Source organism: Heloderma suspectum, chromosome 1 (assembly GCF_057233095.1).
Source record: "Heloderma suspectum isolate Gila_16-S chromosome 1, 16-S_ref, whole genome shotgun sequence".
Lineage (NCBI taxonomy): Eukaryota > Metazoa > Chordata > Lepidosauria > Squamata > Helodermatidae > Heloderma > Heloderma suspectum.
This window is the reverse complement of record NC_139458.1, coordinates 98,038,906-98,054,920: the sequence shown is the minus strand read 5'-3', so window position 1 is coordinate 98,054,920 and position 16,015 is coordinate 98,038,906. Positions and strand designations below refer to the sequence as shown.

Here is a 16,015-nt window from a genome sequence, read left to right as displayed (position 1 = left end):
ATGAAACGTTTAATTATTTTCTTAGGTTGGCTGTAAATGTAACAATACATGCAGTTTAACTTACGTGCCATGAGAAACAGCAATTCAACTAAAACAGTGTTTCCATTTTTGTTATGTGCACTCTAGCCAAATAATTTGAGTGAAAAAATATTTGTGTATTTTTATTGATAAAAATGGATAAGTGTAGAAATAGAAGTCCAGTTGGGGAATGCTGGTTGGGGAATATTGGGAGTTCTAGGACTTTCGTCTGTCTGAACATAAATAGGATTGCGCCCTAAATCCATATTTGCTTCAGGATTGGAACCATAGAGCTGCAGTGTCATGATCTATACTCAGCATTTGTGTTGAGAGCGCAAACACCAGAAAGGGCTGCTATTGCATTTATCTCAGTCAAATCTGGAAGACCTCATTCTCACAGTTTAGCCCTACTGCAGAGCCATGTTGTCTTCATGGAGCAGGACTTAAAGCACAATCTAATGCCTGTTTAGAGGAAGGAAAGGTTCCTCCTGTACAAACACCGAGTCATTGCTGACTCCTAGAGGGATGCCGCTTTCGCTGGCGTTTTCATGGCAGACGATAGCGGGGTGGTTTGCCATTGCCTTCCCCAGTCATGACTACCTTTCCCCCAGCAAGCTGGGTGCTCATTTTACCGACCTTGGGAGGATGGAAGGCTGAGTCGACCTGAGCCGGCTACCTGGTAAACAAGGTAAACAACACCTGTTTACTTAGAAGTAAATCCCAATGTAGCTCAGAGGTAGAGCAGCTACTTTGCATGCAGAATGTCCCAGGTTCAATTTCTGACTTCTGTCAGTCGGGCTAGGAAACAATCCTTCCCGAAACCCTGGAGAGCCGCTGCCAGTCAGTGTCAACAATACTGGGCTAGATGGACCAATAGTCTGACTCAGTATTTATGTATGTATGTATGTATGTATGTATTTATTCATTCATTCATTTCATTTCATTTCTATACCACCCAATAGCCGAAGCTCTCTGGGCGGTTCACAAAAATTAAAACCAAACAGCACACAATAAAACAATTTAAAATATATAGAACATTAAAACCACAGTATAAGGCAGCTTCCTATGTTCCTATGTGTTCAGTTGAATGTACGTCCTAGTTAGTGTGTTTAGGATTGCAGTTTGGGATTCTTTTAACTTGAGTACATTTGCATTACATTATCCATAGGTAGAAAATGGGAAGACTTGTGGTTCAGTGTTAGAGAATATACTTTGCATGTAGAAAGTCTCAGGTTCAAACGCTGGCTTCTTCAGACAGCAGGAGAGCTGATGGCAATATTTACTGAAGGACTGAAATCATAGGCAACACTGGCCTACTTGGATAAGTCATCTGAGTTGGTAGATGTCATCTCACCATATTTCCAGTTTTGCGTTTGAATAGTAGAAAGGGTCAGTGTCCGCAGTCTGAGTACGGGGGGACTGTGTTCCATCTGAAGGCACGTCATACCTTTCAGTTGTGGTGTAGAAGAGATTACGCTGAAAGCCTGAACCACTCACCTGGAAGTATTTCCCACTGGAGTCGATTAATCACTTGGATTTTGCATTAATTGCACCTTCCAGATACTCTTGGGTCGCTCTCGGGGAAGCCATTAGAATAGTCCCACCTCAAGCTTCCAGAAACTCGAGTAGCAATCATTAGGTCTGAAATGGTGTAAGAGGCAGAAATCCAACAGATGAAGCATATCTCAGCACTGCTTCTCGGGGGGAGGTGAAGCTTTAATTTAGACATTCAGACAGTTTGGTGGATCAAGAAACACTTGCGATATGGAGAATAAACATTCCCTTTCTCTCTGCCCTAAGTGGGCTTGAAAAGTTAAATACAGACAACTGTTATTTGCCACACAGTGTAAATGTAACTACTTTGTAAGCCAGTTGTCTGTATCAACCTGCCAAATAATGAGTAGTTGTTGTTTTTTACCATACTTCTGCACATGATCAGAATTCTGGGGAAGCAGGGAGGGGTCACATCCTCCTCTTTACTTGTCAGTACAAATCAGACAAAGCATTCCCCAAGTGTCTCCATGCATGATAAGTTACTGTTTGAGAAATGGTAGTTCGTATTCACTCAGACTTGGGCTGAATCCTATTGTTGTTTACATCCATCTTACACAACTCCCACAGGCTCTCACTGACCAGTGTGGAGATTGATCACATCTTGGCCCTAGGTGAGTTCATTGTTCTCTGAGAAAACTAAGAGCTGCTAGATAAAATATTAATCAACACTCCGTTGAAATTCCAGTCTTATAAATCTATATGAAATTTTCCCAACATCATCTAATAAAATACAGATTAGCTTGCTCACAGCCAATAGTTGCACCATAACATATATTGTGAGAAAGGGTGGAGCAAGAAAAAACAATGGTGTAAGAAGTGGCTGCTGGGAAAGAAATGTGCCCAAGACCTGCATTTTTCTTCTCGCATTTCCATCTCTTCACAGAAATCACTGGCTGCAGCTTTTTTGCCTTGACACAGCCCACTGGCCTTTCATTCAGTGGGAATGAAAAGCATGGGGAAAGTGTGGCAAAGTTACTAAAAATAGCATCAGAAGTGAGGCTTTCTTCCAGACCTTTAACAGGAGGAGGTTTGTGAGACTCTGTAATAGCAAGAAGTATGTTGACCAACTTTGATAATCCTTCACAAGTAGTTTAAGTATTATTATTTTTACTTCTGCTGGATAGAAGTTTGGTTTCATGTGTAGTAGGTATTTTGTTGTGGTGGCAAATTTATGATTTGGCATTTGAGACTCAGACCCCAGCACTGTCTTGTACTCATTTTCTTTGCCAAGTTACTTGCTAAGCCTCAACATTTTGCTTTTGTGAAATGAGTGTTGGGGCAGAAAAATGTGGATTTAAAAGAGTAGTTTTGTGTTTTGGAGCACAGATCATGGTGCTGCCTTGTACTTAGTTTTTTGGGGGAATTAATTTTCTTTGATGTGTTTACCTTCTGGGAAATGGGTGTTTTTTAACTAGCCATGGCCACCATGGCAGCCATTTTGTGAAAGTGCCTACAACTCTCTCTCAACATTCCAAATGTGCCCACTGACCCAAAAAGTTTGGGAATCCAGGCTTACACAGCAGGATCTGTGTAATCTACCTCACTTATTTAGAAATATCTGTAGTTACAACAGCTTGTATTGATGTAGCTATAGAGGCCCCTAAGGCTGAGCTAAAACAAGAGTTTGGTGGGAAGTAGGAAGAGATCATAGTTCTGTGAATGCTGAAGGTCTCAGGTATAATCCCTCACATCTCCAGCTGCAGGGAGTATGTTTAATTGGAAACACCATCCAAGGTCTCAGGCAAAGTATGATTTATTATTCGTATTTATACAGTGCCATCAGTGTACCTGGCGCTTTACAGAGTACAAGATGACAGGTCCCTGTCCAAGAAGCTGACAACTGAAAATTTGACAGAGGGAAAATCATAGTATAGTATAGTATAGTATAGTATAGTATAGTATAGTATAGTATAGTATCATAGAATAGTAGGGTTGGAAGGGGCCTACAAGGCCATCGAGTCCAACCTCCTCTCAGTGCAGGAATCCAAGTCAGAGCATCCCTGACAGATGGCTGTCCAGCCTCGTCTTGAATGCCTCCAGTGCGGGAGAGCCCACTACCTCCCTAGGTAATGGGTTCCATTGTCGTATAGCTCTAACAGTCAGGAAGTTTTTCCTGATGTTCAGCTGGCATCTGGCTTCCTGTAACTTGAGCCTATTATTCCGTGTCCTGCACTCTGGGATGATCGAGAAGAGATCCTGGCCTTCCTCTCTGTGACAACCTTTCAAGTAGGGATGGCGGAGAATTCTGCCACAGACTCTAGAGAGGCCGGATTCTTTAGAATCCACCCCGCCCCCCCCCCCGGAGTCTGTGGCGGAATGGAACAATCCCCCCGGCCACCCTGAGAAACCACCCCAGGACAGAACCTACCTTTTGTTAGCCGTCCGTGGGTGCAAATGGTGGCCCCAGTCTGCGGCCACCATTTCCCTCGCTCCGTTAGCCGTGATAGGCTATAAAAGTATTTACGTAGCCTATCATGGCTAACGCAGGGATGCAAATGGCAGCCGCTATGCCATTTGCGTCCCTGCTCTTTGCCATGATAGGCTACGTAAATATATACGTAACCTATCACGGCAAAGAGCAGGGATGCAAATGGCGGCCGTTACGGCAGCCGCCATTTGCGGCCGTGGCCCAGCAGCGGATGGAGGTCTGGCTGCGGGCGGCCCCGGCCAGTGGCTCCGCGGACTTGCTACAAAGCGGAGCCGGCCAGGGAGGATTCTGCGGGGAGGGAGGGATCGTCTGCCCCAGACCGCAGATCCCTGGAACGGAGCCAGGTAAGTCATCCGCCCACCCCTACTTTCAAGTACTTGAAGAGCGCTATGATATCTCCCCTCAGTCTTCTCTTCTCAAGGCTAAACATGCCCAGTTCTTTCAGTCTCTCTTCATAGGGCTTTGTTTCCAGTCCCCTGATCAACTTTCTTGCCCTCCTCTGGACCCTCTCCAGTTTGTCTGCATTCTTCTTAAAATGTGGTGCCCAGAACTGGACACAGTACTCCAGATGAGGCCTAACGAGTGCTGAGTGGAGGGAAACTAGTACTTCATGTGATTTGGAAGCTGTGCTTCTATTAATGCAGCCCAAAACAGCATTTGCCTGTTTTGCAGCCACATCACATTGTTGGCTCATATTCAGCTTGTGATCTACAACAGTTCCAAGATCCTTCTTGCTTGTAGTGTTGTTGAGCCATGTATCCCCCATCTTGTAACTGTGCATTTGGTTTCTTTTTCGTAGGTGCAGAACTTGGCATTTATTCCTATTAAATTTCATTCTGTTGTTTTCTGCCTAGCGCTCTAGCCTATCAAGATCTCTTTGAATTTTGTTTCTGTCTTCCAAAGTATTAGCTATCCCGCCCAATTTTGTGTCACCTGCAAATTTTATCAGCATTCCCTGCACCTCCTCCTCCAGTCATTAATAAAAATGTTGAAGAGCACTGGGCTCAGGACTGAGCCCTGTGGTACCCCGCTCGTTACCTCTCCCCAATTTGAGAAGATCCCATTGATAAGCAGTCACAAATGACACAGGAAGGAGAGGGAATTGGAGGCAGGGCAGAACAGGGAAGCAATGTGTGGTGGTTTCTGTTACATGTGCTTATGCTTACTTATAAGTAAACAGTACTGAGCTAGAAGGACCAATTCTCTGGCTTGGAAGCAGCTTCAAAACGATCAAACCTAGTCCTGTGGGAACCAGTGGATGGCCAGTGAGGCAAGTCTATCTTCTTATGGTTTAAACTGGGATATAACCAAAGTGACTCTTTTTTGTATTATCCTGAAAAACAAAACTTGATGCTCTCTTCTTTTTGACAGCTAGTTTTATTTTTTTAATGAGGGAAAGACTGGATGAATCTCTCCATTTCTGACATCCTTTACCTCCGTTAAGAATATCTCAGTGGTGGTTTCGTCTAGCATGGTTGGGGTAAACTAAACACAGAAAAACACACATCTCTATAATAAGAAAGTGACTAGCCTTCCAAGGAGGATAATGAAGGACAGAGACAGGAGTTCAAAACAACTTGAGCAATGATAATGTGATGTGTTAATGTCAAGCTAGCATTTGATCATCCCAGAAAATATGACTCGGAGTCATCAAAGTAAGTGTGATGAGCAAAGCAGGTCCCGCCTTGATTCTGCAGTACATCTGAATTTTGGGCCACTGAAGAGGACGTTTCCCTCAGGCTTGCTGTGTCCTGGATTCTATATCTGGTTTTTGCCACCTGCCAACTGTGATCATAATCACCCCCATTTCTCTTCACTCTCTGAACTTTCTGACAGCACCAATCACCTAATAAGAAGAGGAAGAAAGCATCTGGACCCTCTCTTCTCCCTCTGAGCCACCACCTAACCTAAGAGATGACTGGTACTGTGAAAGTACAAGTTCTCACGGTGCTGGTCTGCTATTTCGGGTGGGTGGGGATTGTATCCCGTCTCCCCTCCAACTGTGTAGATGCATTTTATTCCCAAGTCATTTCATTCCGAAACGCTGAGTCATGGGGAAACACAGATGCAACTTTCTGGGTCCAAAGTAGACATTTCAGACAACTTGTATGTATGTGTAACACATTTGTGTGGCCCTTTGTTATGTATCCTGGGGTGGGGGTGGGCTGGGGCTTTGTGGGTTATTTATTGTTTTTGAACCTTGGCAGCTCCTATAGAGCTGGGACCAGCAATAGTGGGTGGAGCTTCTGCTGAGTTCTTCACTTCTGTGTGTGCTGAATAAAGAACAGATGTGTTTGAGGCCTACTGATTCTTGCAGTCATTCCTTCTACCTATACAACATTTTCTGGCAACAAGGATGGGATTTGGGAGCTATACAGGCAGCAAGGACTGTGAATCCAATTATACAGCTAACTGGTAAGCAGTCAGCTAGCCCCGCTTAAGAACTGGAGCAACTCCTGTGCAAAAAAATCATCATATTCAAAATTCAAATGGCTGCTCTTGGACATATTTAAGAGTTTGATGTGAGTCAACCTGCTTTCTGGGATTCTTATGCAGAGTGGCTTTAATTTTATCTTGAAGCAAATAAGATAGCTAATCCTGAACAAAAACAAGCTGTGCTCTTAACTGTGGGCCACAGACATTTTCCATACTAAGATACCTTACTGCTCCTGCCTCACCCAAAACTAAAACATTTGATGAACTTTTAGAATTATTGAAATTCTCACCATTTCTCACCAAATCATTCAGTTAGTGTGCAGAGATTTAAATTTCACAATCAAATGCAGCAACCTGGGGAGGGCATTGCCACTTATATTGCAGAACTGCATCATCTTTTTCAATACTGCAACTTTGGGGATTTTCTAGAGGATATGTTGAGGGATTGCCTTGTCTCTGGGGTTTATGATGAAGCATTACAATGACGCCTCTTGTCGGAGCCAAACATTACATTTGCAGTGGTTCAAGAAAAGCATTAGCCACTGAGGCTACATCACAGAACTCAAGAGAGCTGCAGAGGATGTAAGTGCAATCCAGGGTAAGCAGGCTGAGAATTCTGGGCAGCAAGGTCAACAGAACACAAGAAATGCACCCTCCATAAAATCTGCAGATAGGCCGTGGCTTATCTATTCCTGCTCAGGTTGTGGAGGGCCACATCAGCGCTCTCTGTGCAGATTCAAGGATGCTGAGTGCAGGTTTTGCAAGAAGAAGGGCCACCTTGAGTGAGTTTGCCATTCAAAATCTGTCAGCACAAGGCCAAGGAACTATAACAAAGAGTTACTCCACCATGCCCCATGAGGTTGATTGTCCACATGGTGATGAAACTCAAGAGCTATGTCACCGAGATGGGTTCCTTTTTCTATCACTGAGGTCACTGGACCTGTGTCATTCAAGGTCCAGGGTGCAGATGGGTCAGTGTGGCATCGCCATGTTGACCTGCTGAGAAGGCGTTCTGGCCAGAGTGGGTTGTCATCAGCAGAGGTAGCTGCTGAAGATCTATCTGGAACTGATGTGTTTCTCTCACTGTCAGCTGAAGCACCAGAACCACTAAGTGGTGGGAGCAATACTCCTTCCTTACCTACGGCAGTTACTGAAAGAAAGTCATTTGTGCAATCTACACCTACTAGTCGAGTGCAGAAACCGTGCTGTGAAAGGGTACCTCCTTGTTGGCTGGAAGACTATGATAGCTAATGGGGGAGGAATGTTATGTTCCGAGGGAAGGGATACTGTGGGTTACTTATTGTTTTTGAACCTTGGCAGCTCCTGTAGAATTGGGAGCAGCAACAGTGGGTGAAGCTTCTGCTAAGTTCTTCACTTCTGTGTGTGCTGAATAAAGAACAGTTGTGTTTGAGGCCTGCTGATTCTTGCAGTCATATTTCAGGAGGCAAATGTTGAGAAGAAGATAAGCAGTGGTGGAGGTAGGAAGGTATTTTATCTTTGGACCCATTTGGACTATATTTGACATTCCTCACTTGTTTTCTTTCAAGGATCTCAACTCTCTAAGGGAAAAAATGTTATGATGGGAGCCTGGAGTCCTAAGCGCCATGTTTCCCTTGTAAATCAAATGTGGTGGCAGGGCAGGTTCAGAGGAGATGCAGCAGGGTTAAACACAATTGCCTCCCACCCATCTATCCAAGTGTCTCTCCCCTGCCTGCCTCATTCTTCAGCACCACCCTGCCATTTTCTGCATCTTGGCAACACAAGTTTGGGAGTGCACCTTTGCTGAGGTATCTATGTGGCTCCACCCTTTCACGTGTGGGCAGCAAGACTGTTAACGGGGACTGGTCAATATGAAAATATTAACGCCAGTGCTTTATGGCTGCCAGTCCATTTCCGAGTCAAAAGCAAAGTGCTGGCATTAACTTAAAAAACCCAGAACGGCTTGGGGCCAGATTACCTGAAGGATAGTTTCCTTCCATACATACTTGCCAGGGCCTTAACATCATCCCTAAGAGGCCCTTCTCCAGGTGCCCCTTCTGAATGAGGTGAGGTGGATGGCTGCTAAGGAGAGGGTCTTTTCAGTGGTGGCACCCCAGCTGTGGAATGACCTCCCCAGAGAGGCTCACCTGGCACATACATTGTGGTCTTTTGGGGGCCAGGTGAAGACCTTTTTATTTTCCCAGGCTTTTTAACCTTTAATTTAAAAAAGTTGTGTTAATGCATTTTTAGTTCTTTGCACTACTGCTGGATTTTATCTTGGTTACTACTTTGGTTTTATTCTGTTCTAAACTTACACAGGGTTTTTTAAATTGTGTTTTAATATTGTATTGTATGGTTTTAAGCTTTGTCTTGTAAACTGCCCAGAGAGCTTTGGCTAATGGGGGGTATAGAAATCTAATAAAATAAATAAATAAATAAATAAATAAATATATATTTGGAATTTCTGGCTTAGAAAGTCATGATTCCTCAGAACTGTCAAGGAGCTGCAACTTTGCCCAAGGTTTCAAAGCAGGTCCGAATCCAGCTTTATTTTCTACAGCAGCCATACCTGTCTCTGCTCCAGCACACCTGGAGTCTCTTCTGTTGTAAAGTTTCAGTTACACTCAGCATTGGTATTTTATATCAGGGGTGGGCAGAAGGTAGATCTCCAGAGGTTTTGGACTTCAGCTCCCAGGAGCCCTTGCCAGCATAGCCAATGGTCAGGAATGCTGGGAGTTGGAAGTCTAAAACCTCTGGAGATCTAAAGGTAATTCCCATACATACATACATACATACCTACATGAGAGTGGTTAGAGTGTTGGACTGGGGGTTGGGAGACACGGATTCTAGTCCCCATTTGGCCATGAACCTCAGTGGGTGACTTTGGGTCAGTCATTGATGCTCAACCTAACTTACCTCACAGGGTGACCATGAAGATAAAATGAAGAGGAGGATTATGTGTATGCCATCTTGGGCTCCTTGGAGGAAAGGCAGGATAGAAATGTAACAAATAATACTAAATAATACATTTATTTATTAGATTCATATACAGCTTGCCATATTTTTAAAAAATATATCTAAGCATTTTAGATATAGGCACATTCATAATTCAATTCATACAGCAGCGACTTGGTTGTGTGAACACAAGCCCTTGAATGCCATGGACAAAGCTTTCACTCTACCTCACGGCAAAGCTTTTCGAAGGAGCAGTTTGCACATTTATCTGGGAATCAGTCATGAAAGGTTGAGTCGTTGCAATGTGCTATCAAATGCTATCCATATATGTGCAAATCAGCCCTACGTTTTGTGTCTGTGGAGGAATTCTATGGTCTGCCTTCATAACCAGCCGCATCATCTCAGAGACACGCTGCCCGCGGGGAAGAATTTCTTTTTAACTTCCGTCGCTGAGCAACACCACATAGCAAGCTGTGATAAAATAGCATCTGCTCTGGGGAAACAGGCGAGAAGACTGAGCTAAAGAAAGAAAGGAGCTAAGCTTGAAATATGAAGCAGCAGAGAATATAGCCAAATGTTGCCTGCTGGAATTTTTTTTTAAGTCCTTCCATGGCATGAAAATGGTATGCTTGCACTAACAGTTTGAAGGCAGATTTTGAAACTGGAGATGCTTCTAGACAAGGCTTTTACTATGTAATTACCCCTGCTAGGCTTGGGCTCATGGGTCCCCAGCCCCAAACCTATTTCCTAGGGCCTCTGAGCTATGCCCCAGAGCCCTGAGTGTCCACTGGTGCCAATGGAAGATCATTTGGTTAGCTTACTTGCCATGCAGGGGGCAATTTTCAAGGGGGGATTGCATCTGGGGAGGGAACTCTCCCCTCTGCACATTCTGCAGCACCACAACCCCAATCTCTCCCTGCATGATAATTAATTAAGCTTACCATTGCTTTGGAATGATCCGTGGCAGGGTGCAAATGAATTGAAGAATTAATTTTGTTTGAGATTATTTGGATGGGAAATAGATTGGCTGGCTTTGCCTCCTGTGCAGTTTAAATAAATCCTAGTAATTATTTCTACATTTGTATACATAGATCTTAATCAGCATATGCAAATTTTATGGGCCTTGGCCTGCACCCTGGTCCTGCCTTATTCATTTTAGAGAGCCCAGGCATCATCATCTTCCATCTGTAACCTTCCCATGTTTTCCCACTGCTGCTGCTGTCTTTTTTTCTTACCACAAAAAATGCATTAAGGAGGGAAAATGGAATAATAGCTGCACAGTGACTTTTGCTTTGTAGTCCTAAGAGCCATCCATCTGGAAGCACCCTGGAACTAATGCTACATGCACCCTTATTCGGGTCAGGTATGCATGACCGGGGCGCTTCCAGACAGAGGGGTCCTAGTGCTACCAATCACGATGCGTTGTGCAGCTACTCCATCTTTCTTTCTCCTGGGTGGAGAGGGGTTGGTGGAAAGAAAAAAGGACAGAAGCAGTGAATAAACATGGGAGGGTTACAAGATGAAGAAGGGGATATCTGCCCCCCCCCCCAATTCCATGAATGAGGCAGGGCAATCGCATGATAAAACCCTCAGCAGGGAGCACCCACAGAAATGTTTCTTTGTTTGTTCAGTCGTTCAGTCGTGTCCGACTCTTCATGACCCCATGGACCATAGCACGCCAGGCCTTCCTGTCCTGCGCTCTCTCCCGGAGTGTGCTCAAGTTCATAGAGTACAGCAAAACCTCCTCTTCCCCTGAAATAGCTAGCAGTTCCTTTTCAAGGGCAGAATTCTTCTTGGGGCTCAATCCTATGGGGATAGGTGTCCACCTCCAAACTCGGAGGCGACTGCCTATCCAATGCAGGGCAGGAGAAACACAGAGGGGATCGTCCCCGCTGCACTTCAGCCGCCCTGCGGCTAGGCAGCTGATTCCGGCTGTCTGGCAATGGGAAGGCGGCTGCTGGATGACACACAGGATGTACTGGCATTTCCACCTTCCCCACCCTGGAACGCCCCATTTTTGCCTCTCCACACTACTCTTCGGAGCACGGGGCCATTCTGAGCTGCCTGTGAGGCAGTGTGGAAGGGGAGAAAGGTTGGTTCTCAGGGAACCGACCTCAGAGCGCGGACTCCCAGGTCGTTTCCCAGAAACTGACATATCCTATGGCCGTCTAGCCCCTGACTAGTGACCATAGGATTGCTCCCTTAGTATTTTAATCAATGTGAGAGAGCTAGGTTCAGAACTTGAGGAAATTCCTGTACCATTAATAGTTGCTAGTTAATAAATGACCACATTTTACTGTGTGTGGTTTTTTATAAAGGCTGAGCTGTGAATTTATATGGAGGATGACTGGCTTCAAACTGGTGTGTGTGTGTGTGTGTGTGTGTGTGTAAGCTCCCCGCTCCCACAAATTTGAGGGGCAATTTTGGGAGATGCTAACATTGCAGACTGGGTTGGGCCTATCGTTAGGCAGAGTGAGGTGGCTACCACATGCAGCTGGTTTGGGATGTCATGAAAGGGAAGCACATTGTTAATTATTTTATTTATTGTCATCATATTTTTACTGCCAGGGTGGGAGAGAGGTGCTTCTGGAATTTTCTATCACAGGTGCCACAATAACTTGGCAGGCCATGAGTACTATGCACTGTGACAATATGCGTGGAGGGGGGAGGGCTGGGGGTGGCATTTGATGTTGTGTCTCAGGCAGCAAAACATCTTGGACTGGCCCTGTGCAGAAAGTGTCAGGAGGATTATTTCCTAGAAGCTGCAGCAGTCCCTTCTCAACTTTCTTTTCCTCCCCCCAACCCTTTGTTGCTACTACCACTGTGCTGGTGGATCTCCTCTGTGACCACTCCCCCCTTGGGGCCACCATGCCCCCCACTCCCACCACCACCATGGCCCCCACTACGACCATGCCCCAGAATTATACTTCAGGTGCCTCCAGATGAGGCTTTTGTGCAATTGACCTGCCTCGTTCACAAAATTCTACAAGGGGTCCAAATGACACTGTCCATTGGTAACCCTCCCATGTTCTCCCATCTCTTCTGTCTCCCCCCCCCCTTAGAAATCATCCATTAAGGAGGAAAAGCTGGAATTAGAGCACAATGCCTTTTGATAGATAGTGCTAGGAGACCTCCATCTGGAAACACCCTTTGCCATGCAACATCATTCCAAAAGGCATTCTGGAGGGGTTGGGGGAATGGCAGCCACCAGCATGCATGTGTAACACTTTTCTTCCAGGTCTCTTAAAGGGACTCACAGCATAGGCCTTGTACAAGGAAAATTAACACGCATTTTAATTTCTTAATTAAAAACAATAATGCACATGTAATAATTTTACATGCATAACAGTTCACTTCTCACTAAAACAATAAAACAGAGTACATCTGTCTCAAGGTTCTGTCTTTAACCTGAGTCCACAAAATAAAACTTCTCTCTGAAGCGTGATTTCTCTGCTGGCCGAAGAAAGAAAACCGTCTCTACTTAGTTCACTCCAGCTTTGCAGCATTCTTCTCAAGGTGGATGAGTCCAATAACACAGGAACAAACTTTGCAAACAGCTCTGTCTCAAGGATTCAGGGCTTTACAGAGAGGAGAAAGCAAGCTTCTTCCTCATTGAGATGAGGTAACGGCCAATAATGGTGGCCACTCCCCATCTCACTCCCTTTCTGAGCATGTAAAGGAATATTCCCCCTTCAAAATTCTTACAGGGAAAATATACCAGTGGATTACACACACGGAAAAGGAAGTTAAGAAGCTAGACCCATTGCAAAATGTTGGGCACAGCCTCCACAAAACTTTCTGCAACTTTAGCCATCCCTGAGAAAATGTCCAAAATGCTCCCGTGCGCCCACACCTGCAAGCAGGGCCGCAAATTTGGGAGTCAATTTCCACTCCACCCTTTTTCCTCCTCCACAGTGTTGTGCTAGTGAGAAAAGCTGCACCTGGTGGAATTTCCACTGTCTTAGCCAAATCTTACCGGTACCGCCACGCAAGTCTTAAGCCCTGTCAGAGAATGGAGCTGGTCATCCTTAGAAATGCGAAAGAACATTGATCTGGTGATAATCTCTTTCATATCAGCTATTGCTAGCGACCACAGTATTCAAAACTCTCTACAGCAGACAGAGAGCCTGAGACCTCCAGGCCAAACGAGGTGCTCTCTCCGTATCTATGCTGCTCACCCCATCTTTGAACTCTATTACATCCATTATTAGATAGCTGGGTGGTCAGCAAAACATCACATTAGCAAAAATGTACGTTCTGCAAGCTAGGTGCCCAATTTCTGCTGATTCTGGTTTATTTGTTTTGGGGTTTAAAGGTGGTGTCTCAAGCCAACGGAAAGCTTCAAGGATGCCGAACTGGGGAGGTGGAGCCAAATGTGGTGCCTGTGACAAGACCGTCTATCATGCCGAGGAAATCCAGTGTAATGGCAGGAGTTTTCACAAGACATGTTTCCATTGCAGTAAGTGAGTCTATCCTATCTTGTTTCACCAAATAGCCTTGTTATCATTCTTATCACTGCATATACCATGGTTGAGAGTCAGTGTGGTGTAGTGGCAAGAGTGTTGGACTAGGAGCTGGGAGATCTGGGTTCTAGTCCCCACTCGGCCATGGAAGCTCACTGGGTGACTCGGGGCCAGTAACAGACTCTCAGCCCAACCCACCTCACAGGGTTGTTGTTGTGAGGATAAAATGGAGAGGAGGAGGATAATGTAAGCCGCCTTGGGTTTCTTGCAAGAAGAAAAAAGGCGGGGTATAAATGCAAGCAATCAAGCAATCAATCAATAAAATATACATGTACCAATAGCAAATAGGCCGTATTTCTGCTAAAACATAAAGATTAGTTAAACAGCAATTCATACACTCAAAAACCAGGTTCAAAATAGAATAGTCATTATCTACAGATAAACCCTTGGCTTCTACATAGTATGCACAAGCCACATTTTTATAGTGCTGTGGGGAAAGCTTTTTTTGTAGGATCATAGTCCTGGAAGGAGCTCCAAAGGTCATCTAGTCCAAGCCCTTGCTGATGCAAGAAATCCCTACTACAGCATCCCTGATAGGTGGCCATCCAGCCTCTGCTTAAAAACCTCTGACAAAGGAGAGTCCACCTCCTTCTGAGGCAGCTCATACTGATTATAATTGTTGAATGTAAAGGAAACACTTGGCCTTAGTGAGTAATTTGTGAGGTGTATGTTCAGACAAGTTCAAGGGGCATCATTTCAACATCCACTAAGTAAGAACTGGTAGATATTCAGGCATAGTCTTATAAAGGGACTATGAGGAGATCTAGTGATAGCAAACCAGTGGATATTTTGAGATGCCGCTTTATCCAGCTGCAAGGCCACAAACCTTGAGGGCCGGTTTGCACATTTGGAACCTCTGCATACACAGTGAGATATCAGACCAGTACTTGTGCTGCCCCCACATACATCTGACTTAGGGCACAACCCTACGGCCACTAGTCAGTGGCTAGACAGCCATAGGATAGGTCAGTTCCCAGGAACCAACCTCAGAGCCAGCTCTCTGAGGTTGGTTCCCTGAGAACCGACCTCCACCCCCTCCTGTGCTGCCTCATAGGCAGCGCGGATCGGCTCCATGCTCATAAGAGGAATGCGAGCGGCGAAAATGGGGCGTTCCTGGGGGCAGGCTGGGGCAGGGAGGGCGGAAGTGCCATTCTGATGCTTCCTATGTGTCATCTGGCAGCCTCCTTCCCCGCTCTGCATTCCCATGGCTAAACAGCTTAAATCAGCTGTCTAGCCGCAAATGCAGGGCAGCTGAAGCGTGGAGGGGACAATCTCCTTTGCGCTGTTCCTTCCCTGCATTGGATAGGCGGTCACCTCCGAGTTCAGAGGCAGCCACCTATCCCGATAGGATTGCGCCCTCTCATAATTCTAGCACCCAGGATTATCCCATGAAGCTGACTGGTGGGAGATTCAGGAGAGATAAAAGGAAGTACTTCTTCACACAGCACATAGTTAAACTTGGGAATTCACTACTACAAGATGTAGTGATGGCCACCAATTTGGATGGCTTTAAAAGGGGGTTAGACAAATTCCTGGAGGAGATGGCTATCAATGGCTACTAGTCCTGATGGCTATATGCTACCTCCAGTATCAGAGGCAGTATGCCTATGTACACCAGTTGATAAGGAACAAGGGCGGGAGGGTGCTGTTGCACTCATGTCTTGCTTGTGGGTTTTCCCGTGGGCGGCTGGTTGGTCACTGTGGGAGCAGAATGCTGGACTAGATGGACCCTTGGCCTGATCCAGCATGGCTCTTCTTATGTTCGTAAGGTCCACATTTCATTTTATAGTTTGGTCTGGATGGTACAATACCATGTGGCATCTAGCTAACCATAAATCTGCAATGATCACAAATTGCAAAGTACAAGTAGGATTTCCAGTGTTGAGTGTTCCTGTTCAAGGTGCCAGCCAGACAGTCCTGTTCTCTTCCAGGATACTCTATTTCTTCACCCCGGCCAGGTTTTCCACCCATCCCCCAACAGTCATTTCACATTCCGTGCCCACTGAGCATGCTCACTCATTGGGTAGTATCCTATTGTGCTCACAATGGGACTTTGATGCTTCTAGAAATAACCCTGGAAACTAGTGGAAACACTGGATCCGGACAGATCAGTGGAGCTCTC

The 16,015-nt window shown here is 45.3% G+C and overlaps 1 protein-coding gene across 4 annotated transcripts in view; it reads left to right on the top strand.

Annotated features, from left to right (window-relative positions):
• The first annotated feature begins 2,345 nt into the window (after positions 1-2,345).
• The window catches only part of CSRP3 (cysteine and glycine rich protein 3), a 31,362-nt gene continuing 17,692 nt past the window's right edge, over positions 2,346-16,015 (top strand). The window contains exons 1-2 of one of the 4 annotated variants that reach the window (XM_084852276.1): positions 2,346-2,626; positions 13,686-13,829. In XM_084852276.1, the coding sequence (XP_084708402.1) occupies positions 13,718-13,829 (112 nt within the window). In that variant the 5' untranslated portion in view covers positions 2,346-2,626; positions 13,686-13,717. Of the gene's footprint in view, positions 2,627-4,196; positions 4,345-5,095; positions 5,271-7,809; positions 7,915-13,685; positions 13,830-16,015 lie in introns of those variants that run through there. The other 3 variants (XM_084852256.1, XM_084852265.1, XM_084852286.1) reach the window with 3 other exon arrangements.